This window comes from Rhinopithecus bieti, unplaced genomic scaffold (assembly GCF_001698545.2).
Source record: "Rhinopithecus bieti isolate Rb0 unplaced genomic scaffold, ASM169854v2 scaffold_38631, whole genome shotgun sequence".
Lineage (NCBI taxonomy): Eukaryota > Metazoa > Chordata > Mammalia > Primates > Cercopithecidae > Rhinopithecus > Rhinopithecus bieti.
This window is the reverse complement of record NW_016817145.1, coordinates 1,043,320-1,069,609: the sequence shown is the minus strand read 5'-3', so window position 1 is coordinate 1,069,609 and position 26,290 is coordinate 1,043,320. Positions and strand designations below refer to the sequence as shown.

At 40.6% G+C, this 26,290-nt stretch overlaps 1 protein-coding gene across 5 annotated transcripts in view; it reads right to left on the bottom strand.

Annotated features, from left to right (window-relative positions):
* The window catches only part of TBC1D31 (TBC1 domain family member 31), a 79,639-nt gene extending 61,189 nt beyond the window's left edge, over window positions 1-18,450 (bottom strand). For all 5 annotated transcript variants that reach the window (XM_017855884.1, XM_017855885.1, XM_017855886.1 and 2 more), the window contains exons 1-4: window positions 18,239-18,450; window positions 13,819-13,965; window positions 8,249-8,364; window positions 4,661-4,839 (exon numbers count right to left, since the gene is read on the bottom strand). In XM_017855884.1, coding sequence (XP_017711373.1) covers window positions 4,661-4,839; window positions 8,249-8,364; window positions 13,819-13,965; window positions 18,239-18,315 — 519 coding nt within the window. In that variant the 5' untranslated portion in view covers window positions 18,316-18,450. The remainder of the gene's footprint in view (window positions 1-4,660; window positions 4,840-8,248; window positions 8,365-13,818; window positions 13,966-18,238) is intronic.
* Between the last annotated feature and the right edge of the window lie 7,840 nt (window positions 18,451-26,290).

Sequence of the window (26,290 nt, the reverse complement as noted above, 5' to 3'; positions counted from 1 at the left end):
AGGTAAATAGCTTGTCAAAAATGTCTAACATGAATCTACTCAAACCTTTAGACTTAATATCTAGTTTACAGAAAATGCAGGTGAAAGACATACAAGTTAAACAATAATGATGAAACAGAAAAAACAGCTCCAGAATGTGGGGCATTTTCTAAGATAACTGGTCTGATCTCTCCAGAAAATTAATGTCATGAGAAAAAAAGTAGAAGACTGTGTTAGATTAAAAGAGCCCTCGAAATTGGAATCTGTAACAGAAGACCCAAAGCAAGTTACTGAAGGGTCGCATGTGTCATCAAAACAAATACATAAATAAAAGTTCTATTTAAAAGATAGAATCAGAATCTGTAATAAAAATATGAGTTTAGTAAGAATTTGATAAGAATTAACGTTTTTAGGGGCACATGTTCTCAGGCTCTCCTGAGGGCTGTGTCATGGGAAAAAAAACTTTTTAAAAAACGAACATTTTACTTTAATATTCAGGTTACAGTTATTTCCTGTTTTCAACAGAAGTGGTCATCACCTGGCCCATCTCTAGTCTTTGTACAGCCCAGGAGCTAAGAATGGTCACTTTTTTTTTGAGATGGTTCTCACTGTGTCACTGTGTTGCCCAGCTGGGTCTTGAATTCCTGGGCTCTGGGGATTCTCCCACCTTAGCTGGGTACCTGGCTTTAAACGGTTACATTCTGAATGGTTATATAATTTTGCTCTTGAACTGCAAAGTCAAAAATATTTACTGGCCCTTTAAGAAAAATTTGCTGATAACTTGGACTACGGTGTTATTTTATTTTATTTTATTGAGACAGAGTCTCACTATTGCCCAGGCTGGAGTGCAGTGGTATAATCTCGGCTCACTGCAACCTGTTTCCCAGGTTCAAGTGATTCTCCTGCCTCAGCCTCCCCAGTAGCTGGGATTACAGGCATGTGGCACCACGCCCAGCTAATTTTTGTATTTTTAGTAGAGATGAGGTTTCACCATGTTGGCCAGGCTGTTCTCGAACTCCTGACCTCAGGTGATCCGCCTGCCTCGGACTCCCAAAGTGCTGGGATTACAGGCGTGAGCCACCGTACCCTGTCCTGTTTTATTATTTTAGAGCAATTTACTGTATGCACACATCACACTATACATACATTTTCACATTTAATTTTATTCTAATAGTACTAACATTAATATACTTAGGCACACATGACAGTATACATACATTTTCCACAGTCCTAATTTTTAAACTAAAATATCTTAATGTCCAAGCAAGGTTTGCATTGGCAACTATTCAGCGTATACTCATTTTAATTTCATAGTAAAAAGAACAGATGGTTTCTGTGTCATGTGTCATTGTTTCATAACTCTGTTTCCACGTGGGTTCAACTCCCAATGTTCTCTTCTTTGGAACTTAAAATTCAAAATGTAAGTACTAAAGCAATTAAAGAAGAAAAGACCTACTAAGACATTTGGCCTAAATCCCTAATGAATAAGTTGGCACAACTTTTATCTCTTTTTAATTATTAAAAGCACATTAAAGGACTCTGGGATTTCCATGGAGACTACAAAGTAAATTTTTGGTTGACATGCATTGCTAGCTGTTCATGTTAATAACCTAGAAATTAAAAGCAGTACTGCATGTATAATATAACCTGAAGCAAAATAATTAATCACACAAAAGACTCAGATACTCCTGAAAATAATATTTAGCTAACGAAATAGAAAGAAAAAAACCTGAAAAGCAAAAGATGGTGGGCATTAAGGAGACAGGGCCTTCCTTGGACTAAAACCTAGCAATGCCACATTTGAAGTGGGTTTGAGGAATAGGGCCTGCGCGCTCATTTGAATAAAATCAGCCAAACAGAAAGTTTTGAAGAGGAAAGACCTATAATTCCATCTTCCTCTGACTTCTCCACTTCTAACATTTTGAACACCAAAGCCTGGCATAGGACAGGTGCCCAGGCTGGGCATGGTGGCTCACACCTGTAATCCCAGCACTTTGGGAGACCAGTTGAGTGGATCACTTGAGGCCAGGAGTTTGAGACCAGCCTGGCCAACATGGCAAAACTCCATCTCTACGAAGAATACAAAACTTAGCTGGCTGCCATGGCGCACGACTGTAATCCCGGGTACTCGGGAGGCTGAGGCACAAGAATCGTTTGAATCTGGGAGGCAGAGGCTGTAGTGATCTGAGATTGTGCCACTGCATTCCAGCCTGGGTGCCAGAGCCAGACTCCGTTTCAAAGAAAAAAAAAAAGAATAGGGAGGAAGAAGGAAGGGGAGAGAGGGAGGGAGAATCGGTGATGTGGACAATGTAGTGTGACACAAAGTGCCAGCTCCCTTAGGGTGGAAGTCACAGACAGACCCCTAGAGCTGAAGAGATATGACAGGCTTGGATATGGGGGCCTGGAGGAGGAAGAGTCACCGGGGCACTGAAAAAGGGTGGGACAGCCAAAGGCTCCTTGACTCCATCCCAGGATTTGGGAGGCCTGACTCTGCAGAAAGGCTCCAATCTGGCTTCACACCCTGCCGGCTCTTGTACTTGCAGCTGCCAGTGCTTCCAGTCTCCAGATCCCAGTGTCTTTGTGTTTGGGGAACAATAAACACTGCCTACTTCATTGAGGCCCTGTCAGGACTGAGTTGAGATAAGGTATGGAAAGTTCTTAATACAATGCCTGAAACATAGTAAACGATTCAGTAGCTATTATCACAATTGAAGAAAGGGTGAGATCTGACTAGGTGGAGAGAATGGGAGGGTTACTGGGTGTGGTAAGGAGGGAGGAGGGGGCAGCAGCGTGGAAACCCTATGAAAGAGACCAGTTTGGATGTCATATAGGAAATCACAGGAGAGGACCACCAGGGGACATAAGGACAAAATAACAATAGGAGCTACTATATAAGGGCCTGGCACTCTGCCAAGCCCTTGACATGAATTATTTATTTTATCTCATTTTCTCACTAGCCCTGGTAAGGTGGTTACCACAGACCCATTTTCCTGCTCAGGAAACGGAAGCCCAGAGAGGTTGGTTATGTGGCTTGTCTGTAAAAAGAAATGATAGAACCAAACTGGGGCACTTGTGGGGCTCAGAACAAGAGTACATCTGGAGGCCCATATACCATATGTTTCTACATAGTTGGAAAAAAACAAAAGAAATGGATTTTTAAAAGGTGGTATATTTATACAATGGAATTCTAAACAGCAATAAGAAAGAACAACTTATTAATAATATGGATGGATCTCAAAAACATGCTGAGTGAAAAAAGCCTTACATAAACTATTATTGTATAGTTCTATTTATACAAAATTTTAGAATAGGCAACACTAATCCACGGTAGGAAAAAGAAGAGTGGTGGTCAACCAGGGAGCGAGACGGTGGAATTTTCTGGGATGATGGTAATGCTACATCTACACAGGTTACACAGGTGTGTGTATTCGTCAAATTTAACAAATGAATACTTAAGACTTAACATAGTTCATTATATATAAATTTTACATCAACAAATATTGACCCCCAGTCAATTAAGTAAAGGCTTAAGTATTTACAGGGAAGTACGCTGATGTCTGAAGTTTACTTTAAAACACACACATAGCTGGGCACAGTGGCTCATGCCTGTAATCCCAGCACTTTGGGAGGCCGAGGCAAGAGGACTGCTTGAGCCCAAGAGTTTGAGACCAGCCTGGACAACATAGAAAGGCCTGTCTCTATAAAAAATTTAAAAATTAGCTGGGCATGGTGGCACACGCCTGTGGTCCCAGCTACATGGGAGGCTGAGGCAGGAGGATCGCTTGAACCCAAGCTGTAGTGAGTTATCATTACACCACTACACTGCAGCCTGGGTGACAGAGAAATACCTGTCTCAGAACAAAACACACACACACACACACACACACACACACACACACACACACTTATTAGGAGAATTAATGAACAGAGGGACAGAAAGATGGACAGAGTGGCTGGGTGTGCGGTGGCTCACACCTGTAATCCCAGCACTTTTGGAGGCTGAGGTGGGCGGATCACTTGAGATCAGGAGTTTGAGACCAGCCTGGCCAACATGGTGAAACCCGGTCTCCACTAAAAATACAAAAATTAGCTGGGCATGGTGGTGCATACCTGTAGTCCCAGCTACTTGGGAGGCTGAGGCAGGAGAATCACTTGAACCTGGGAGGCAGAGGTTACAGTAAGCTGAGGTCATGTCACTGCACTCCAGCCTAGGTGACAGAGCAAGACTCTGTCTCAAAACAAAGAAAAAGAAAGAAAGATGGATAGACCCATAAAAGAGTACAATGTAAAGTATAGTAGAGGATAGTACAGTAACGTGTTAATGGTAGAATCTAGATGCTGAATGTACATGTGTTCAAAAATTCTCACAAATCTACTGCATGTTTCAAATTTTTCATAATAAAATGTCAGAGGGTTAAAAATGAAAACAAAACCAATCAACTAAGTGACTTTCGCCTTAGGAGAGTTGAAGTTACACAGCTATAATTTTAGAAAAGAGCTCGCTAAGTCATAAATTGTAGCTATAGGCAACATCTTTGTGTTGGCCACTTTGCTTTGCTTGTTGCTGAGTTACAGAGCTACAAGGACAAAGTAAATCATTACTCATATACATCTACACACCATGTTGACCAAGAAATTAGCCCGAGAAGCACAACAGGCCAAGATGTCCCCTGTCACTGACCTTCTGTATACCCACAGACTGGCGAATATTCAGCTTTCTTTTTCTTTGAAAGGTATCCAAGTCCCATAATTGTGCTGTATCAGAAGAAGTGGTGATGGCGTATTTCCCTGATGCATGCACAGAGATTGAAAATACTGATGACTCATGTCCTCTCATCCAGCTAACTAGCTCCTTGGTGACTGTGGTAAAAAGTAAAATTGTTACCCAGGTAAAACACTGTACGTTTAGAAATAACACTACATACAAACACCATAGATGAACTGATCCAATAGGTGGTTAGGTATTATATGAGGCACCTCCATCAATATCCACAAAAATGGAAGCCTGTGGCTAGTTGACAAAGTATGATGGGACATGTTAGCAACATCTCATTCATGTAGGAGACAAGGCTGACAAAGGCTTTGATGCAGAATAACCTCAAAATTTATGCTAGTGAGTTTGGGCTTTCTCTTGTGGGTAATTTTATGTAAAAGAGTACCATATTTAGTCTGTGTTTTAGAAAGAGCACTTTGAGGATATCTGGTGGAGGGGAAGAGACTGAACAAGAAAGACTAATTTATATGTTGCTGTAATAATCCAGGCAGGAGATACGGAGGGCCTCAACTAAGAAAGTGGCAATGGAGAAAAGAACAAATCCAAGAGCTAGTAAGGAGAAAAACAAAAAGATATTAGTGATCAAGTTGATGTCCTGAGATATAAGAGAAGTGAAGGCTCCAGTGGTTCCATCTTAGTTATTTAAGCAGATGGTGATATTGTTAGTGGATGTAAGAAATACATGAGGAGGGGCCAGGCGGTGGCTCACGCCTGTAATCCCAGCACTTTGGGAGGCTGAGGCAGGTGAATCACTTCAGCCTAGGAGTTTGAGACCAGCCTGGGCAACATGACAAAATCGTATCTCTAAAAAAATAAAAAATTAAAAAATAATAATAAATACATGAGGAAGAACAGGTTTATCAGTGTGAGATAATGATAATACATTTGGTTTTTAAACCTGAGTCTGAGGTACTTGTGTGTATTTGTGTAAGCAGAGAAAACAGTTTGGTAGGGAAAGTACCAAAAACTATTCATGATAATTATCACTGGGTAGTAAAAGCGTAGGTGATTTTTCTTTTCCTTTCCACTTTTTTGTATGTTTGCAAGTTTTCTACAGTAGGCATGTTTTATTTTTATGATAAGAATTTTCCCCCCAGGAAGATGGAACTTGAGAATAGTCAGAAAGCAAGATATAAATCTGGGAAACATTATGATACAAAGTAGGTCAAAACTGAAGACAGAGAAACAGACAAATCCCTTAGGGAAACAGCAGTGGTTTCCAAACACCATTCGGAGGTCTGGCATTAGTTAATGATAAATTTTCCATTGGTCTTCAGGGAAAGAGAAAATACAGATAATGCAGTGAGTTTTCATAAAGTCAAATTTAAAGTACTACTCTTTCATTTGTATTATGTCACTCCCTGTTTATGTAGAAAGAAACTCCCTTGTTTTATGAAATTATATTTTTTTCCAATGTCAATTCGCAATATTAAAAGTTGACAAGCTATGTGAGTTCTTCCACTTTTTTAATTGGGTCAAAAATCCAAAGTCTAGGAACCACTGAAAGAATTCAGGAGACATGACTGAGAAGCAGTGAGAAAGACAGGAGGAGAACCAAGGTAATAGAATGAAAACTAAAACAAAACAAAATTAAAAACTGTCAAAGCAATCCCAATTGTTAAATGCTATAGAGAAGTCGGATGGAAACTGTACAGATGACTTAAACGATCAGGGGTTAGGGTTACTAAGGACCTTGGAGACAGAAGTCTCAGTAGCATGGGGTAGGGGAAGCAAGGGTCAGAATTCATCAATGGATACTGCAAAGCAGCAGAATTTGGCAGAGAGGGGAAAGAAAGAAGGAAGGAGACAGTGTCTAAGGAAGGGGCTTCATGGTGGGGGTTCAGTGAAGTAGAAGAAACTATAAGAACACGGAACAAGGAAGAAAAAGAGGAGAAGAGTAGAATCTAAGGAAAGGTGAGTTATAAAGACTTGATTTTTCTGATATTTTGTCACAGCAATGTTTGTAACGCCAAAAATTGAAAACAGTTTGAAAGTTCAGCAATAGGTAATAGGTTAAAAAATTATGGTAAACATCTATACAGTGGAATGTTAGGTATTGATTTTAGATATGCGATATGAATTTTAATGAGGTAAAATTATCCCATGACACAATACAGACAGCATAATTATGTATTTGTTAGAAGATAAAAAAAGTATATACATAGAAAACAGACTGGAAAGAGAGCGCCCCATTATGAAAACACTACGTCTCTGGGCAGTACTGCAGAATCACTGTGTTTTTTCTTCTTTGTATATAGGATGAGAGTGTACTACAGTGAGTAAGAGCAGTGACTCCGCAGCCAGACCACCTAGGCTGGAATTCTGGCTCCATTGCTTATGAACTGTGGGACTCTGATTAAGTTACCCATGTGCCTCAGTTTCCTCATCTGCAAAACAGGGATAATAACAGTATTCATCTCTGTGGGTTATGATGATGATTAAAATTAATTAATGTGTATAAAGTCACAGAAAGTCCCTGGCAGGGAGTAAACACTATGTGTTAGCTATCACTATCTTTAATATTATTATTTATACATCTGCTGAACATTATAACACATTGACTATTTTAATAAGAAAAAAATACAGTTGAAATATCTCTTTTTTAAGAGTAATAGGTTTAGTCTACAGAACTCTATGTTCTCAATTTAAAAACATAATATGGTATAAAACACACAGGCTATATTAAAAAAAGGTATTGTACCTGTGTAGTAAGGAATTTGACCTTTGCAGAGCGGTCTGGCTTCTGTTTAGGCTGCTGGAAGGTAACCTCTAAACCCGTGACTTAGGGGTGTCTTTGTTATTCCTGGAGGGCCCCTCACACTATACCAGATAGTTTATGCTAAGAAGACTCAGAGTGGGAGATGGCCACACAAGAAAGGTCAACCACGTGATTAGAAGTTTGGGGCTTTTGGGGCGAGTGACATCAGACTAACTTCTTAGGAGGAGAGGAGGGCTGGAAATGGAGTCCAGCCATGTGGGGAATGATCCAATCAATCATGCCTATGTCATGATGCCTCAGTAAAAACTCTCGACTCTAAAGCTTGGGTTGACTCCCTGTGTCAACAGTGCTTGGCGCAGATGGCCAGCCACACACCAATGCTGGGAGGGTTGTCTGGGAGGGCAATGCATCCCTGAGGACAATAGAGACTTCCCTTTTGGAAGCCTCCCAGATTCCACTCCATGCTTCTCTTCCTTTGGCTAGTTATACTTGGTATCCTTTTACTGTATTAAAACTATCGTCATTAAGTGTAGTGCTTTCCTGAGTCCTGTGAGTTGTTCTAGTGAATTATGAAACCTGACAGCAGTCAGGAAACCCTGACTTTGTAGTCAACCGATCTAAAGTGATGCTGTTCCTACGACTCCCAGCTTGCACCTAGTGTCTGAAGCGAGGGCAGTCATGGGGACTGCGCCCTCAAGCTGTACAGAGTGATCAACTTCTTGCACTTCTTCACTCTATATTTTACTCTGCTTCAAGAGAAAAACAGAAGTTCTTACCTGTATCAAAACATTTAATAGAATAATCAGCTAATGCCACAAGGAATTCAGATTTCCTACGAAGATTAAAGGCCAGAGCTGTGCAAGCTTGCGCTGTTCGCTGAACAAGATTGAACCTATTAAGAAATCATTGCATTAGTATCACAAATACTTCCAATAATTATAAATTCCACGTGGAAGGAGTCCGTAGAGACGAAGAAAATGAAACCCAGAAAAATGAGCTACCATTTTAGGCCAAAAATAGATTATGAAGGGTGCTATGTGCCATATTAAGGAGTTTGGATGTTATTAGAATAGGAAACCACTGTTAAGTGTTTAGCACAACAGAATCACAATCAGGTATGTGTTTTAGGAAGATGATCCTGGCAGCAATGGCAAATGGGAAGAGGGACAAGGAATAAAGGAGATCACTAAGAAAGTTACTACAGAAAATCTCAGCCAGAGATATGGGAGCACAAATAGGAGAGGTTTCAGAAGCCAAGCAGAGGCTCGGTACGGATTAAACATGGAGCGAAGAAGGGGGAATCAGGACCTGCGCTTATGTAAAATGAAGATAAGGCTAGATACAAGGCTGTCGTGATGACTAAATGAAATAATACATGTTGAGTGCTCAGTAGAGTACTGGGCACCTAGCTAGAGTCTAATTTACAGAAAATTAAGCTTTTGAACTTAGGCAAAAGAGGAATAAGTTTGGGGGTAGGAAATGATAAATCAGCTTTTAAACATGTGGTTTAAGGCCCTGTGAAACTCATCTAGAGCCATGCTGTCTGAAAGAAATACAACGTGGGCTACATATGTAATTTAAATTTTTCTAGGGGCCATATTAGAAAAGTAAGAAGAAATAGGTTAAATTAATCTTAATAATATATGATATGCTTTGGCTCTGTCCCCACTCAAATCTCATCTTGAATTGTGGCTCCTATAATTCCCACATGTTGTGGCAGGGACCCAGTGGGAGATACTTGAATCATGGGGGCAGTTTCCCTAACACTATTCTCGTGGTAGTGAATAAGTCTCACGAGATCAGATGGTTTTATATAGGGAAACCCCTTTCCCTTGGTCTTCATTTCTCTCTTGCCACCACTACGTAAGAAGTGCCTTTGCCTTCTGCCATGATTGTGAGGCCTCCTCAGCTACATGGAACTGTGAGTCCATTAAACCTCTTTTTCTTTATAAATTACCCAGTCTCAGGTATGTCTTTATTAGCATGAGAACAGACTAATATACTTTAAGAACTCAGTATGTATCTAAAACATTAGTATTTCAATATTTAATCAATTCAAAATTATTGAGATATTTTATACTTTTTATCATATTAAGTAATCAAAATCCAGTGTGTATTTTAATTTTACACATGCTTCATATCTCAATTTGGACCAATCACTTTTCAAGGGCTCAAGAGTGACATACAAGTTAGTGGCCCCTGGAGAGCCCAATCTAGAAGAGTTCTAGCAGGTAGTAGTAGCAGAAGTAGGTCTAAGTCAACAGTGTTTACATGGCAGATGAAGCCTGAGGCTTGGTGGTGATGTGATTATGGAAAAGAGTGCCTGAAATATGGAAGGAAGCAAGCCAAAGACAGATGTCTGGAGAGCACAACATGAAAGGGGCAGGCGCTGGAAGAAGAGTCAGTAAAACAAGGGGGAAAAATGATCAGAGAGGTAGAAAATTCAGCAACTGCTGTACCATGAAGCCAAAGAAAAGAATTTCAGGCAGGATGGGAAGACAAGAGTGCTTAGTGTTTTAGTAAAACGAGAACTGAAAAGTGACCAATGGATTGAACAATTAGGAAGATTTTGAGGGAGCCCAGTATACTGGGCTTTATGATCAAGCCTGATTTTAAGTCCGAGCTCAAGTCTGATTTTAAGTCCGAGCTCTGCCGCTAACTGCTCAGCTCAGCCACAAATGTTTTTAGTGAAGGGTGGCAGAATATGCCATATCAGAACATGCCACTTTGGCATAAGGATTACTTTGAGCTGAAGGTAACTGAGAAAAAGCAGATATAAGAAAAGCTCTCAGCCAGGCGTGATGGCTCACGCCTGCAATCCCAACACTTTGGGAGGCCAAGGCAGGCGGATCATGAGGTCAGGAGATTGAGACCATCCAGGCCAATGTGGTGAAACCCTGTCTCTACTAAAATATAAAAAATTAGCCTGGCGTGGTGGCGCACACCTGTCATCCCAGCTACCTGGGAGGCTGAGGCAGGAGATTTGCTTAAACTCAGGAGGTGGAGGCTGCAGTGCGCTTGATTGTGCCACTGCATCCTGGCCTGGGTGACAGAGCGAGACTCCACCTCAAAAAAAAAAAAAAAGAAAAGCTCTCTGCCCCTGTCTAAAAGTTTACATGAATTTGCATACATTTACAAAGGTGTCCCTCTTCCCTTCTCTACCAGGAAGGGTAACAGTTGATCACAGGAGTTGACTTTAGATCTTCATCATCCTGGAAATAGCACCAGAGAAATATATATGACTACCATTAGTTTCCCATATATTTGCCTTCCCACAATTTGCTGCCCTGAGAGACTCAAGGTCCTCTTCTTTGGCTTGTCACTTCTCTAAAAATATACTGTTCTTTGACAAAGATGCTATATAAGTCAGAGTATACGCCACTTTTTGAGTTAGTAATACCTGGACAGTCCTGTGTTACATGCATGATACAAGTTGATAATGTCTCACACTAATACCTGGATACTCTGGGTTTTCTCATGTGTTACATGCATGATACAAAGTAATAGCTTGTTCATTCTGCTCTTGTTAATCTATCTTTTGTTACAAGGGGCCCAGTTGAGAATTTAGAAGGGTAGAGGAAAAATAATTTTTTCTCCCCAACAACCAATAGTGAAAAGGGGACAATGGACAAAATAGTAACACTCATGGTGCAATGTCTCAGGGGAGGCTATAGAAGATAGGGATTAGCACTAGAAAAAATTAAGATCACCTGTTTTTATGAATAAGGTAATGAGCGCTGAACTTTATGAATAAGGTAATGGGGGCTGAACTTACAATATACTTGAGGCTGCAATTCGGAAGGAGAAAGGAAAGCTTGAAGGTGTCTGTTTTCCCATGAATCAGGAGGCCTGGCAGTCAGAATAAGAGTGGAGTACAACGAAAGGAGACAAGGAAATTGGTAAAGGTTTGCGACACTTGGTGGAGAATAGGCAAAGTAAGTAACGGTAGATAAGCAAATGAAGTGCAAAGAATCCTCAATATTGAAGTTCATTATTCTGTCATGAAATCAATCAACAATTACTTTTATTTTTTTCAGGAGTATTAGCAAATAGACAGTGGTACTGATTTAAGATTGGGAATTGGTGAGGTAACAAGAATAAAGGGTAGAAAAGTTGGGCCCATTACTTTTTTAGTAAAGGGCAGAAACAATGATTTATAGATTTTTACCTAATGAATCACAGATAAGTAAATTATATGTCACGTCTTTTCTTGAACTATTTGAGAATAAGTTACCAAGATCAAGTTTCCTATAAATAAGAAAACTCTCCTACATAATCACAATATACATTAGCACCAAGAAATTACATTTATACATTACCACCATTTAATCCTAAAACTCCAGTCAAATTTTGCCAATTTTCCTAATAATGTTCTTTATAGCAAAAGGATCAGCCCAGATTCATGCCTTTGTCATGTCCCTTTCATCTCCCTCAGATTAGGACTTCTTTAGTCTTTACCCAACTTGCATGATATTGACCCCTGTGAAGATTACAGGACAGTTTTGTTATTAGATGTCCTTAATTTTGCTTTGTGTGATGATCCCACTGATTAGATTCAGGTTATATATCTTGGCAGGAATATCACAGAAATGATGCTGTGTTCTTCTCACTGCATCCTATCAGGTGGCACACAAATTTTGATTCATTCCACTACTGGTTGTATTAACTTTAGTCATTTGATTAAGGCAGCGTTTGCTAGGCTTCTTCATTGTATAATTACCCTTTTTCCCTCTATAATTAATAAGTATTTTGTGGGGAGGTACTTTGTGACTATTCAATATCCATTCCTTATTAAACTGTTTGTTGATTCCAGCATGAACTCATAGATTTCAATTTTATTCAATGGACGACCCATCTCCAACATGACCAGAGGGAGCTCCTTCAAGCTGGCAACTGTGTCTTTTTGACACATCCCGAACATGCTTTGAACAATTCTTTCTTTCTGGGTACAAAATGTTACAGGCTCTTCCTGTACTTTCCCTGTCTGCATTCTGAAATTGGCCATTTCTGCAAATATCCTTGATTTCTTTTTGTAGAAAGTGGTACTTTGAAAATAAGAACTCAACACAGGGTATATTCATTGCTACCGGCATGCTGTTGCTCCCAGGCCCACTGAGTGTACAAAGCTAAGGAATATGTGTATATATATTTGTACATACCTCTATTTAGTTCTATATCTATCTCTATATATTCAAAACCAGGGGTTCAAACTGATATGTCTAATTCCAGTACAATGCCAAGGGGTTTATTCTAGTTTTCTGCCTTCCATAATTTTTAAGTCTCTTTTCTAAGAGTGAGAAACCTGGCCCTCATTATCCCTAATATATTTATTTGATAAAAGCCCTCTGTATTAAACTAGCTTCCCATCACTGCCCCATTCACCATGCAGACACCCTCTGCCTCTCTTTCTGGGCTGCTGCAGCTCTCCTTCCCACCTAGCCTCACTGCATGAATATCTACCTCCATCAATCTCACCTCATTGCTTTCCGACTAAATCGTTTCACAAGGGAAGAGAAGAGGAAGAAGAGTGAAAATCAACTTTTTTTTTTTTTTTGAGACAGAGTCTCGCTCTGTCGCCCAGGCTAAAGCGCAGCGGCAGTGGCGCGATCTCGGCTGACTGCAACCTCTACCTCCTGGGTTCAAGTGATTCTCCTGTCTCAGCCTCCCGAGTAGCTGGGAAAACAGGCGTACACCACCACGCCCAGCTAATTTTTGTATTTTAGTAGAGACAGGGTTTCACCAAGTTGGCCAAGCTGGTCTCGAACTCCTAACCTCAAGTGATCTGCCCGCCTCGGCCTCCCAAAGTGCTGGGATTACAGGCCTGAGCCACCACACCCAGCTGAAAATCAATTCTTTAAAATTCTTAGATCTGGCACGCCATAACAACAATGTGCAAAGAAAATTGCGCTCTTTCTACATTGCCTGATGATGTACCAGAAATTGATAACTCAGCAATAATGGGCTGGGCACAGTAGCTGGAACCCTGGAGGCGGAGTTTGCAGTGAGCTGAGATCGTCCCACTGCATTCCAGTCTGGGCAGCAGAACAAGGCTCCGTCTGAAGAAAAAAAAAAATAGCAATAATAAATTTTTAAATTTAAGGAAAAAAAAAACTACTAGAGAGAGACTATTAAAACCAGCAGTTTAATTCTCTAAAATGTGAACCGTATTATCATTCTGTCCTTTCCCACTTTCTTCCTTCAGCACCTATGACAGTGTTTTGCAAGGTACCTGAAATATAATAGAACTTAATAAATCTTTCTGAATGAATAATGAATAGCAGGTATGAAAACAGTCAGTGAATTAATAACTTGTTAAATAACGTAGGTATCAACAATATCTGCTTACCTGTTTCCATACAAGTCAAAAACATAAATATTTCCTTGGTGGTCCCCAGCAATTAAGCAGTCGCCTGTGCCATCAAAAGCCACATTCAAAAATCGCAAAACTTTTGGATGGTAATCAGAAGTGTTGTGAATGATGTTCACTATAATTCTGTCAAAGAAAAAAAACCCAAACATTGAAATTCTATATCATGTATTGCTTGATATTATGAAAAACATGGCAAGTAAAGCATTTTGTCTGTTCATTCTTCCCTCTCCTACTGCTACCGCTATACCGCCTCTACTCTAGAATCAATCTTACCAGGATTTCAGAAAAACAGTTCAGAAGCTACTCACTGTCAAAGCAGCTACTGTTCATTTACTCATCAAATACTTGAAAACTCATTGTGTCAGACGCAGAACAAGCCAGGTGCTAAGAATAATTGATATGCTCCCTGCTTCCATGGCACTTACAGTTTAGTAGTAAGGACAGACATTAAAAAAATAAACACACATATAAACAGATTTATAAACGGTGATTAAGTGATATACAACAACAGGGTATGAGATTTTGTTTTTGTGTATGGAATGTTTCACAGTGAATTCAGTGTGCATGAGTTTTACTTTCATTTCTAATGTATCTACCATGAATACCCTGGCAGGCGAGTTCTGTAAGGACAGGACCACTGCTTGCTCATTACTGTACCCCAGCACCTGGTCTACAATACACAAAAGACACTCAAAATATGCCTACTGAATGAACAAATGCTTTAAGAAATCATTCTTTAAAACCCACATTAATCATACTTCTATATAAAAAAGTAAGGGAGTTTATATTCTAGAGACACATATGTAATGATTAAACTGTTAAATGAAAATGAAAATATTCTAACCTGAAGTTTTAAACACTGACTGACACACACACACACACACACACACACACACACAATGAGAAGAAAAAATAAATGAGAAAAATCAAAACCAAACACGTCTCTAGAAAAATCACAAAAAATTAGCCAGATATGGTGCATGTGCCTGTGATCCCAGCTACTCAAGAGGCTGAGGTGGCATTATCACCAGAGCCTGGAGAGGTCAAGGCTGCAGTGAGCCGTGATCATGCCACTGCACTCCCACCTGGGTGACATGTAAGATCCTGTCTCCAAAGGAAAAGAAAAATCTACATATAGGGAAAAAAAGATGAACACAGTCAAATATTAACAGCAGCTGTCTGCAGGTAATAGCAATATGGTTAATTTTTTTCCCCTTTCTACTCTTCTATATTTTAGACATGTTCTTTAATGATTACATACTATTTTCATAACAGGAAAGACAAGAATACACAGCTATATTTGTTTAAATTTACCCTTTTTTGAGAGAAGGATCATATACCCTGTTGTTGAAAGAAAACTTCATAAAATTAACTTACAGCACAAAATAACTCCTTAAAATAATATGTGTGTATATTCTGGTCACAAAGGCCAGAATAATCCCATTCTTTATTGTAACAATAGTTTTTAATCATGAAAATTTTATCTTAATTGATTTTCATAAATTTCTGGATTTTGTTTTTGTTTTTGTTTTTTTTTGAGATGGAGTCTCACTCTGTCACAGAGGCTGGTGTGCAGTGGTGCAATCTCAGCTCACTGCAACCTCCACCTCCTGGGTTCAAGTGATTCTCCTGCCTCAGCCTCCTGAGTAGCTGGGATTACAGGTGCCTGCTACCATGCCCAGCTAATTTTTTGTATTTTTCGTAGAGACGGGGTTTCACCATGTTGGCCAGGCTGGTCTCGAACTCCTGACTTTGTGATCCACCCACTTTGGCTTCCCAAAGTGCCAGAATAACAGGCATAAGCCACCGCACCTTGCCTAGTTTTTGGATTTTATATTAGAAACATCTATCTTCATTAAAACTTGATTAAAGCATGCTATATTGAATTAAGTGGAATAAACATTTTCTTCATGTTTATCTAAACATAAGGCTTTTTAGATTCGTTAAAGGAAACAGTAAAATTCTTAACAATGCTTATTTTATCTAGTCCCCAAGGAATTAAAACACAACAATAAATGTACAGAAATGACAAACAATATCAAAATGTTTCATGGCAACTAAACTCAGAGCAAACAACTTTTTCCTCCAGTCTTATTTTCTATAACACTTATTACATGTTCTGGCTACAAAATTACCTAATCATTATTCAAAATATGAAAAATATAGAAATACACTAAGAAACAAATAATTATAATCCTACCAAGTAGATGTAATCACAATAGTGACATTCAGCCCCTCCGATTTTTCATATAAATCCCACGTAAAAAATTTATTTTAGAGTAACTTACTTTCAGATTCCCACAGACTGCCTGACAGAGTTCCTCAGTTATCAAACATAAGAAGAATACCAAATATTTACTGAGCACCAAATGTGTAAGACAACCTGTCTGCTAAATCCGATTATCCCCACTGACAGGCCTTAGTGATTAACTTGCCCAAGGTCACAGAGTTGGTAAACGGACATTTACTTCAACGAAATACATCTGACTCCAAGTCAGTGCTCTCTGCCTGTCTAAACAGCATGAACAATGAGTTTTAACGAACACAAAAATAAGCTATGGTTTAGTGGAAAAAGCAAACAAGACATTTGGATAATCAACCCATTTATTTCACTTTTTGAATCTTGCACATATATCTAGATATTCTGTACCAGCAAGAAAGAGGTGAGTTGGCTATAACTTTTAGAATGTTTAGAGAATACCAGAGGTGGGAGTGGTATTTACACAAACTCAAAATTTGAAAATGAAAAACCTAAGGAATCCCCACTTTAGACAAAATTTTTTATTCAATGTAGTTGAGATAGCGGCATTGATAAAGTGGCCTGACAGTAACCAGGAACCAAACAAGCTGCTGGTAAAACGTTGCACTTTGGATATACATAGTAGGCACTTAAAACTGATTTGTCGGCCGGGCGCCGTGGTTCACGCCTGTAATCCCAGCACTTCGGGAGGCCGAGGTGAGTGGATCACGATGTCAGGAGATCGAGACCATCCTGGCTAACACGTCTCTACTACAAATACAAAAAATTAGCCGGGAGCGGTGCCCCTGTAATCCCAGCTACTCGGGAGGCTGAGGCAGGAGAATCACTTGAACCCGGGAGGCGGAGGTTGCAGTGAGCGGAGATTGCGCCACTGCACCCGAGCCTGGGCGACAGAGCAAGACTGTCTCAAGACAAAAAAAAAAAAAAAAAAAGTCTGATTTGTCAAGAAGCAACCAAAGGATCAACAGAAAAATCACTAGAGGCCAGGCGCGGTGGCTAACGACTGTAATCCCTACACTTCGGGAGACCGAGAGAGGCGGATCACCTGAGGCCAGGAGTTGGAGAACAGCCTGGCCAACATGGTGAAATCCCGTCTCTACTAAAAATACAACAATTAGCCGGGCGTAGTGGCGCCCGCCGGTAATCCCCGCTACTTGGGAGGCTGAGGCAAGAGAATCGCTTTAACTTGGGAGGTGGAGGTTGCAGTGAGCCCAGATCGCGCCACTGCACTCCAGCCTGGGCGACAGAGCAAGGCTCCATCTCAAAGAAAAGAAAAATCACTACTAGAACAAGAAACACACTGAAACAGGAACTCCAGCGATTTCCGTGAAATCCTAGGGAATTAGAAGCAATAAGACCACTCTGCGTGCAGAAATCGAAATCCAAATGGCACTGCTTTGTAGCAAAGGCTTCCACGGAAATCACACAAGACAGGCTGAGCCTCAAACAGGACAGGTAACTGGGAACAGAATGAAAAGTAGCGCTGGCCGTACTAGAAGCCCCCCAGCAATGCATAATGAACGCCCCAGCGCCTACACACACGCCAATACGTAAACTCCAGAGAACTCCAGAGAACTCCAGAGAACCGGAAGTGTGTTTTGTTCCTTCGCCGTCCCCAGCACTTAGAGGCGTCCTTGGCACACAGTAGGCGCTCAACAAATAGTTGATGAATGTTTGTGCGTCTAAACACATCCAAGGATTTAAGGATGGATAAACTGCAGACTTTGGAAGAGGCAGAATTGTCCTGCTCTTCCACCCAGCATCTCCCCAAGGAGTTCTGCTCCAGCTGCAACTGTTAAATACTCACTGAGCACCTACTACGTGCCAGGGACACTAGCGGGATACCGTGATCATTAAAGCAGGAAGAGTCCCGGCACACACCAAAAGCCGCAAGTTCCCAGGTCTGAGAACCACCTGCCTCCTCCTGTCCCGGACCAGACCCCCGCTCCCAGAACTCAGAAGGGGATCTCTGCGGACCCTGGCGTCGGGAGCCACCTGTTCCACCGCAGGTCATCCAATCCAAGGATGTGGGGCAAGGTCAGAGCCAGAACTCGGACCGCTACCTGACGCCCGGCGTACCCTCCTCGTCGGTCTCCATCCCCTCCACAGCCCGCGCCCTCCCGCCACGGCCTTTACCCGTCCCGCGTGGCCGGGGACGGCTTGCGGTGCCATATCTTGCCGCTCTCCTTGTTGCCTAGGTCAGTGCTCTGCATGGCGAAGGTCGCCCACGACCGCCGGCGGCCCGCTGGGTAACCGTTCCGGTGCCTTCCCGGCAGGCCCAGCGCTCCCGGCCCGGGAAATTTGAGCGCCGGCCACGGCGGCCTGGATACTGCACCCGCCGGCCTTACCAACCCCCTTTCTAATAACAACCAATCGGAAGGCGGATCCCTCCCACCAAACTCCGCCCAAGCGGCCCCTCCCTCTCTGGACAATGGAATCGACCAAAGACCTTCTCTTAGACTCCGCCTCTTTCTGAGCTCAGTCTTCCCGCCCCCGGACCTAAAGCCTTCTGGGAATCGTAGTTTTCTGCAGGTGGATCATAGACGTGAGGAATTGGCTTGGGAATTCTGCCCTTTGGGACCCTCGTGGGGTTTTAGGCTCCCATCACAGGCAATAAAAGTGATTTTCTCCTGTGGTCTCTGCATTCCGTTATAAATTGCTTTTAGGGATTAAGGAATTGTATAGAAATAACTAAGAGAAGCAAGGAGACAAATGCACAGAAGCAAGGAGACAAATACATTGAGAACTGATGGGTTCCTTTCATAGAACGTTCGGGCTCAAAAGAAACTTACAGATGAATTAGTCCATTCTTCTTGACCTTTTCACCATGCTCATGGTTTTGTTTTGTTTCTTCAGTTCCATAATCTGACAGGACCTTCCGGCATTATGATGTCCAGTCCACCAATCACGGTCCGGAAAAGCAATAATATCAACAACTGGCTGCCTTGACTTTAGTGTTCCTTTGATAAAAATTCACCTAGTGCCTCCGGAGTGTTTACTAGGTATGGGGCACTTTTCTACTTGCTTTCCGAATGTATCAACTCAATTAATCCTTGTAGCTAATGTACAAGTTAGGTAGTACTAATTATCTCCATTTTTAGTGCTCTATGAAGTTGTGCATTAATTTCCTGGGGCTGCCCTCACAAATTACCACAAACTTGGTGACATAAAAAACAGAAACGTATTCTTCGGAAGTTCTTGAGGCCATACATCGGAAATCAAAGTATCTGCAGCCTCCTTTCAGGCTCTAAGCAAGATTCCCTGGCTTGTCTATTCCAGTTTCTGGGGGTTGCTGGCTTTCTTGACTTGTAATTGCATGGTTCCATTCTCTGCTTCCATCTTCACACGTCTTTCTCTTCCAGGATGTATCTTTTTCTCTTCTGTCTGTTTAGAATCTCCCTCTGCTTTTCTCTTATAAGGAAACTTGCCATTGGGTCCATGTGAATAATACAGGATGATCTCTTCATCTCAAAATCCTTACCTTGATTACATCTGCAAAGACCCTTTTTCCAAATAAGGTAACAGTCACAGATTTTGGGATTAGTATGTGGACATATATTTTGGGGGGCCACCAATCAACCTACTACAGGTAAGTACTAATATTATCCACTTTTGCAGACAAGGAAACCTTAAGTCTTTCCATTCCTAGTCTCTGTGTTATTCCATAACAGAAAAATGACGTTAAAAAAATTGTATGCTCGTGGTATTGGAAAAGTGCAAACTCTTGATCAGAAAAGCAAATTTTCAAAAAAAATACTAATGCAGATTTTTAAGCTTTATATTGTTATCAACGGGTATATATGGATATATACACACACATGTATACATTTACAACACTAATTGGTAGTTTCTTATTTTCTAGTTCCTTTCTGAATCATTAGTCCCTCAGTAACAGGTACATACTGTTTATATGTATATATACACACATATATGTATATATGTTATATAATACATATATAAAGGTATATATATGTATAAAGGTATATAGTATAAGTATACCTATATACCTATAATATATATAAGGTATACTATATACCTTTATATATAAAGGTATACTATATACCTATTTACATATACATATACCTTTAGTATACAGTATATTTTTGTATAGTATAAAGGTATACTATTTATATGGACTTTTATATGTATTTATAAAGGTACATAGTTTGGACCTTTATATGTTTTCTTTTTTTCTTTTTATTTGAGGTGGAGTCTTGCTCTGTTGCCCAGGGTGGAGTGCAATGGCGCAATCTCAGCTCACTGCAACCTCCGCCTCCTGGGTTCAAGCGATTCTCCTGCTTCAGTCTCCCAAGTAGCAGGGATTACAGGCTTGTGCCACCATGCCTAGTTAATTTTTTTTTTTTTTTCCTTAATAGAGATGGGGTTTCACCATGTTGGCCAGGCTGGTCTTGAAATCCTGACCTCAAGTGATCCACCCACCTCGGCCTCCCAAAGTGCTGGGATTACAAGTGTGAGCCACTACACCTAGCCTATATGTATTTATGTGTGTGTGTGTGTATATATGTGTGTGTGTGTGTACACATATACATATGTGTACACAGGCATATATATATGCCTGACGCCCGGCGTCCCCTCCTCGCTGGTCTCCATCCCCTCCACAGCCTGTGCCCTCCCGCCACGGCCTCTACCTGTCCCACGTGGCCGGGGACAGCTTGCGGTGCCATATCTTGCCGCTCTCCTTGTTGCCTAGGTCAGTGCTCTGCATGGCGAAGCTCGCTTACTACCGCCACGACTTCATATATATATATATATATATACACACACACACAAATATGTACCTTTGTATGTATTTACGTACATATAAATAGTATGTACTATATAAATAGTATATACATATATAAACAGAATGTACATATATACATATATGTATATATGTTACATAGACACATATGTACCTGTTATTGAATGACTAACAATTCAGAAAGGAACTAGAGCAGAAGGGACTACCAATTAGTGTTCCAAGTGTACATATAAACAGTTTTACTGAGAAATAATTGACATTCAATAAACTTTACATATTTAAAGTGTACAGTTTTATAAGTTTTTCGATAGCTAAACCCCCCATGAAACCTTCACCATAATCAACATAATGAAAACATCCATCATCCCTAAAAGTTTCCTCATTTCTCTTTGTAATTTTTCTACTCCCACCCCACTGTGCCTGTAAGCAACCACCGATCTGTTTTCCTTTCTTTAGTCAACATTTTCCAGAAATTTATATAAATGGATTCATAGACTATGTGTATGTATTGTACCTTGGTGTCTTTCCTTTTTTTGTTGGTCTGGGTTCTTTCATTCATCATAAATTTGAGATTTTTATATTCAATTGTGTTTTTGTATGTACAGTAGTTCATTCTTTTTTATGGCATCAATTGATATGGTTTGGGTTTTTGTCCCCACCCAAATCTCATCATGAATTGTAATCCCCACGTGTCAAGGGTGGGACCAGGCAGGAGGTGATTGGATGGATCAGAGGGGCAGTTTCCTCCATGCTGTTCTCATGATAGTGAGTGAGTTCTCATAAGATCTGATGGTTTTACAAGGGGCTCTATCCCCTTTACTTGACACTCTCTCGCCTGCTGCCATGTAAGATGTGCCTCTTCCCCTTCCACCATGATTATAAGTTTCCTGAGGCCTCTCCAGCCCTGTGGAACTGTGAGTCAAATAAACCTCTTTTCTTTATAAATCACCAACTCTCAGGTATGTCTTTAAAGCAGTGTGAAAATGGACTAATACATCAATATACCACAATTTTTTTTTTTGAGACAGGATCTCATTCTGTTGCTCAGACAGGAGTGCAGTGGCATGACCATGACTCACTGCAGCCTTGACCTTCCAGGCTCAAGGGATCCTCCCACCTCAGCCTCCTGAGTAGCTGGGACTACAGGTGTCATGCCTGGCTAATCTTTTGTATTTTTTGTAAAGACAGGGTCTCACTGTGTTGCCCAGGCTGGTCTTAAACTCCCGAGCTCAAGTGATCCACCAACCTCAGCCTCCCAAAGTGCTGGGATTACAGGTGTGTGCCACCATGCCTGGCCCAATATACAACAATTTGTTTATCCATCCACCTGATCTACCTGGTGATGAACACTGGAGTTGTTTCCAGTTTTTGGCTATTCTGAATAACAGTTCTGTGAACGTTCTTATACTAGTCTTAGTATGAGCATGTGCTTTCATTTGTCTTGGGTAAACCCTAGAAGTGGAATAGTTGGGTCATATAGTAGGAGTAGGTTTAACTTTTAAGAAACTGTCAAGCGTTTACGCAGTAGTTGTGCCATTTTACATTCCCACCAAAGTATGAGAGAGTTCCAGATGTCCACCAATAGTATGAGAGAGTTCCAGGTGCTCCACATCTATGATGAATCTGTAATTTTAGCCATTCCATGTTGTAGTGGTATCTCATGATTTCCATTTCTGAAATAACAAATGACGTTCGACATCTTTTCACGGGGTTATCTGCCTTCTGCATACATCCTTGGTGAAGTATTTGTTCATATCTTTTGCCTTGTTTTTAATTGTTTTGTTTTTATTAAACTTATTAAAGAAAACTTATTCAATTTTGTAATTCTTTATATATTTTGGATACAAACTTTTATTCTGTATATGTTTCACGAATATTTTCTCTCAGTCTATGGCCTTTTTTTCCATTCTCTTAACAGTATCCGTCAAAAAGCAGAAGTTATTAATGTCTGTGAAGATCAATCCATCTTTTATTTTATAGATTGTACTTTTGGTGTCATATCTAAGAAATATTTTCCCAAACCAAGGTCATAAAGATTTCTTCCTTTGTTTTTTTCTTTGTATTTCAAATATATTCTTAAAAGAATGGAAAGTCGTGTGTGTCTAAGGGTATTTTAGATTTTGCTTTGCAAAGCCCTTTCTCCTTGTGCTCTCACACATCACACTTTCACAGTTGAAGGATGTCTTTCTTTTTGCTACGATAATATACAATTTGGACAGAAAAAGAGTACTTCTAATTTCTTTGCTAGAGGGAGCTTGGTAGACATATAGATTGCCCAACATCTGAATACCCTTTTGGTTTGGGAAAAGTGTCAAGATATTTGGAAGTAAAGAAGTAAAGCTATTCTCTTTCCCAGTTCTTTGGTAACTATATTGATAACTCTCAAAAAACCTAGGCCAGTCAACAGGTTAGCAAGCAAATTAAAGTAGTACAGTAAAAAAATAATTATCCCAACACTTTGTGAGGTCAAGGCAGGCAGATCACTTGAGTCAGGAGTTTGACACCAGCCTGGTCAACATGGTGAAACCCCGTCTCTACTAAAAATACAAAAATTAGCCAGGTGTGGTGGCGGGCACCTGTAGTCCCAGCTACTTGGGAGGCTGAGGCAGGAGACTCGCTTGAACCTTGGAGGTGGAGGTTGCAGTGAGCCGAGATTGCACCACTGCACTCCAGCCTGGGTGACACAGTGAGACTCCATCTCAGAAAAAAAGTTAACAAAAATAATTGAAAATACAATTAAAATATTGTCTATAAGAATATAATACAATTCAAATAAATATAGTTTTATTCACATAAATACAATTCAAATAATCTCTCTAAGAGCATCAAAGAGAAAGCAGTTAATAACCTTTAGCAAACTTCTTAAAATATTCCCTTCCCACCTTATTCAGTGAGGCTAGACTAAGTTATGCCACAGTAACGAACAATTTCAAAATCTTCGTTAGATTAATCGCTTAAAACAGCTTTTTTTTTTTTTTTTTTTTTTGGCTGGGTTTTCAGCTTATCTCATTCTCTCAGGGATCCAGACAGAGGGAGCAGCTAGTATTTCAAAAGTTTTTGGTTGATGTATTAGTAGGAAAAGAGTTCTAGAGGTTCTCACACCAGCAATTAAATGTTCCAGCCCAGAAACGTCATTATTACTTTTGCTCCCAACTCATGACCAGAACTGATATAGGAGTTAAGAATAAATTATTTAGGCAGATAATGAGGGTAGGGAAGTTCTTGGTAAGGTTTTCCTTTTAATGAAAAGCAGCCCCCAAATCATTTTCTTTTCTAACAAGGAGCAGCCTGTAAAATTGAGCTGCAGACATAGACAAGCAAGCCAGAAGCTTGCATGGGTAAATACCAGCAGTTGTGCCAATAGGAAAAGGCTACCTGGGACTAGGCATGTTCAAAATGGCATCTCCATCTTCCCTTCTCTTTGCCAAACCACATGTATAGCAAGGAGCAGACAACATGGTGCTGGCCAAGGAGAAAGCTCATTTGCATAATAAGATTAGGGTGGTGTGGCCAGCATTCCCCAGGCATTACGTAAACGTCACACCTGGTCCAACCAATCTGTGGGCCCTATGTAAACCAGACACCACCTCCTCAAGCCTTTCTATAAAATCTGGTGCACCCTGCCACAGGCTGGAAGTCCCATTCGGGCTCCCCACTCTATTGCAAGAGAGAGAGCTGTTCTCCTTTCTCCTTCTTGTGCCTAGTAAACCTCTGCTCCTAATGCCCGCTTCTTGTGTCTGCATACTTGATTTCCTTCGCGTAAGACGATGAACTTACTGTGGCATAACTTAGTCTAACTTCACTGAATAAGGTGGGAAGGGGATATTTTAAGAAGTTTGCTAAAGGTTATTAACTGCTTTCTCTTTGATACTCTTAGATAGATTATTCGAATTGTATTTATGTGAATAAAAAATGCCTCAGAACTATGGCTATACCCTTAACACAGAGCTAGGGAGTGCAATACTGCTAAATCAGTTATATATAGTTGCAATAAAGCTGTGAAAAAAACAACCACCAAACCTCTTTAGCATTTAACCATAAGCATTTATTGCTCATGCATCTGGAGTCAGCAGGTGGCTCCACTGATCTGGGCTGGGCTCACACACATATCTAGGGGCCAGCTGGTTTTCAGCTTTGTAGGCTGACCTCATCTGGGGCAACTGCAGTAACTCTATTCCAAGTGTCTCTCATCCTCCCACAAGCTAACCAAGCATGCTCTCAAGGCAGTGGCAGTGGTGCAGGTGAGCAAGCAGACATGCAATTCTTCTAGTCTTGGAGCTGGCACACCATCACTTTCACCTCTTCCTAATGGCCAAAGCCAGTATGTGGCTGAGCCCAAGGGCTGAGTATTATATTGCATTCATGGCAGGAGAGCACTGAAAAGTTTCATGGATCCAGGGAGGAGTGCAGAATGGGGACCAGTTATGCAATCTACAACACCTACTGTGTGTTTGGAACGGGGCAGAACCTAAAATATTTGGTGAAAAGCATTAAAAACTCCCACACCATCCCTATTTCTCAGTATCTAAAATCTCTACAACCCTCAGGGCTTCCTCCTTTTCTCTTCTAAAACTTTCCTCAGCGCCCATAAACACCAGGGTTTCTAACTCTAAACTCTTTGTTAGAAGCTCAGCTTTATCTTTCTGCTTATTTAGCTCTTTTCTCATTAACAGGAGTTAAAAGAGCCTAGAAGCTGACCCAGAAACTAGAATCCTGCCTTGTGAGAATGTTGAGGCCCAGGCACAGTGGCTCAAGCCTGTAATCCAAGCACTTTTGGAGGCCGAGGTGGGCAGATCACTTGAGCCCAGGGGTTCGAGACCAGCCTGGGCAGCAAAGACCCTGTCTCTATTTAAAAGAAAAAATTTAAAAAAGAAAAGGAAAAATATTGGGAAGATTACACACTTATGGAACTCTCTTCCCTCCATGTAAGATACTTATTAATTGTGTGATTCTTTGATTAATGTTGCCTGCCCCACAGGACTGTTAACTTCACGAAGACAGAGCTCCCCAGAGCCTAGCAGAGTGTGGCATGGAAAAAATTGACAAAAGACCAGTGCTGTGGCTCACGCCTGTAATCCCAGTACTCTGGGAGACAGAAGTGGGAAAATCCTTTGGGGTTAGGATTTCAAAACCAACTGGTCAACATAGCAAGACCCTATCTCTACAAGATAGAAAGAAAAAGAAAAGTGGACAAAATATATGTGTTGAGTGGGGGACTTGACTTGTTTTGTGCTTGCTAGCATCTGGCACAGTGTTAGGCACATAGTAAGCCCTTAAGACATGTTTATTGAACAATTGAGCTATTATTTAAACCTAAACTACTTCAGGCTATATATATATATAATTTATCAAACTATAGTGGGAAAGAAGAAAAAAAAAAAAAAACAAGGCTGAGTTTCTAATCCAGCTCAGTCACTACATTGTTG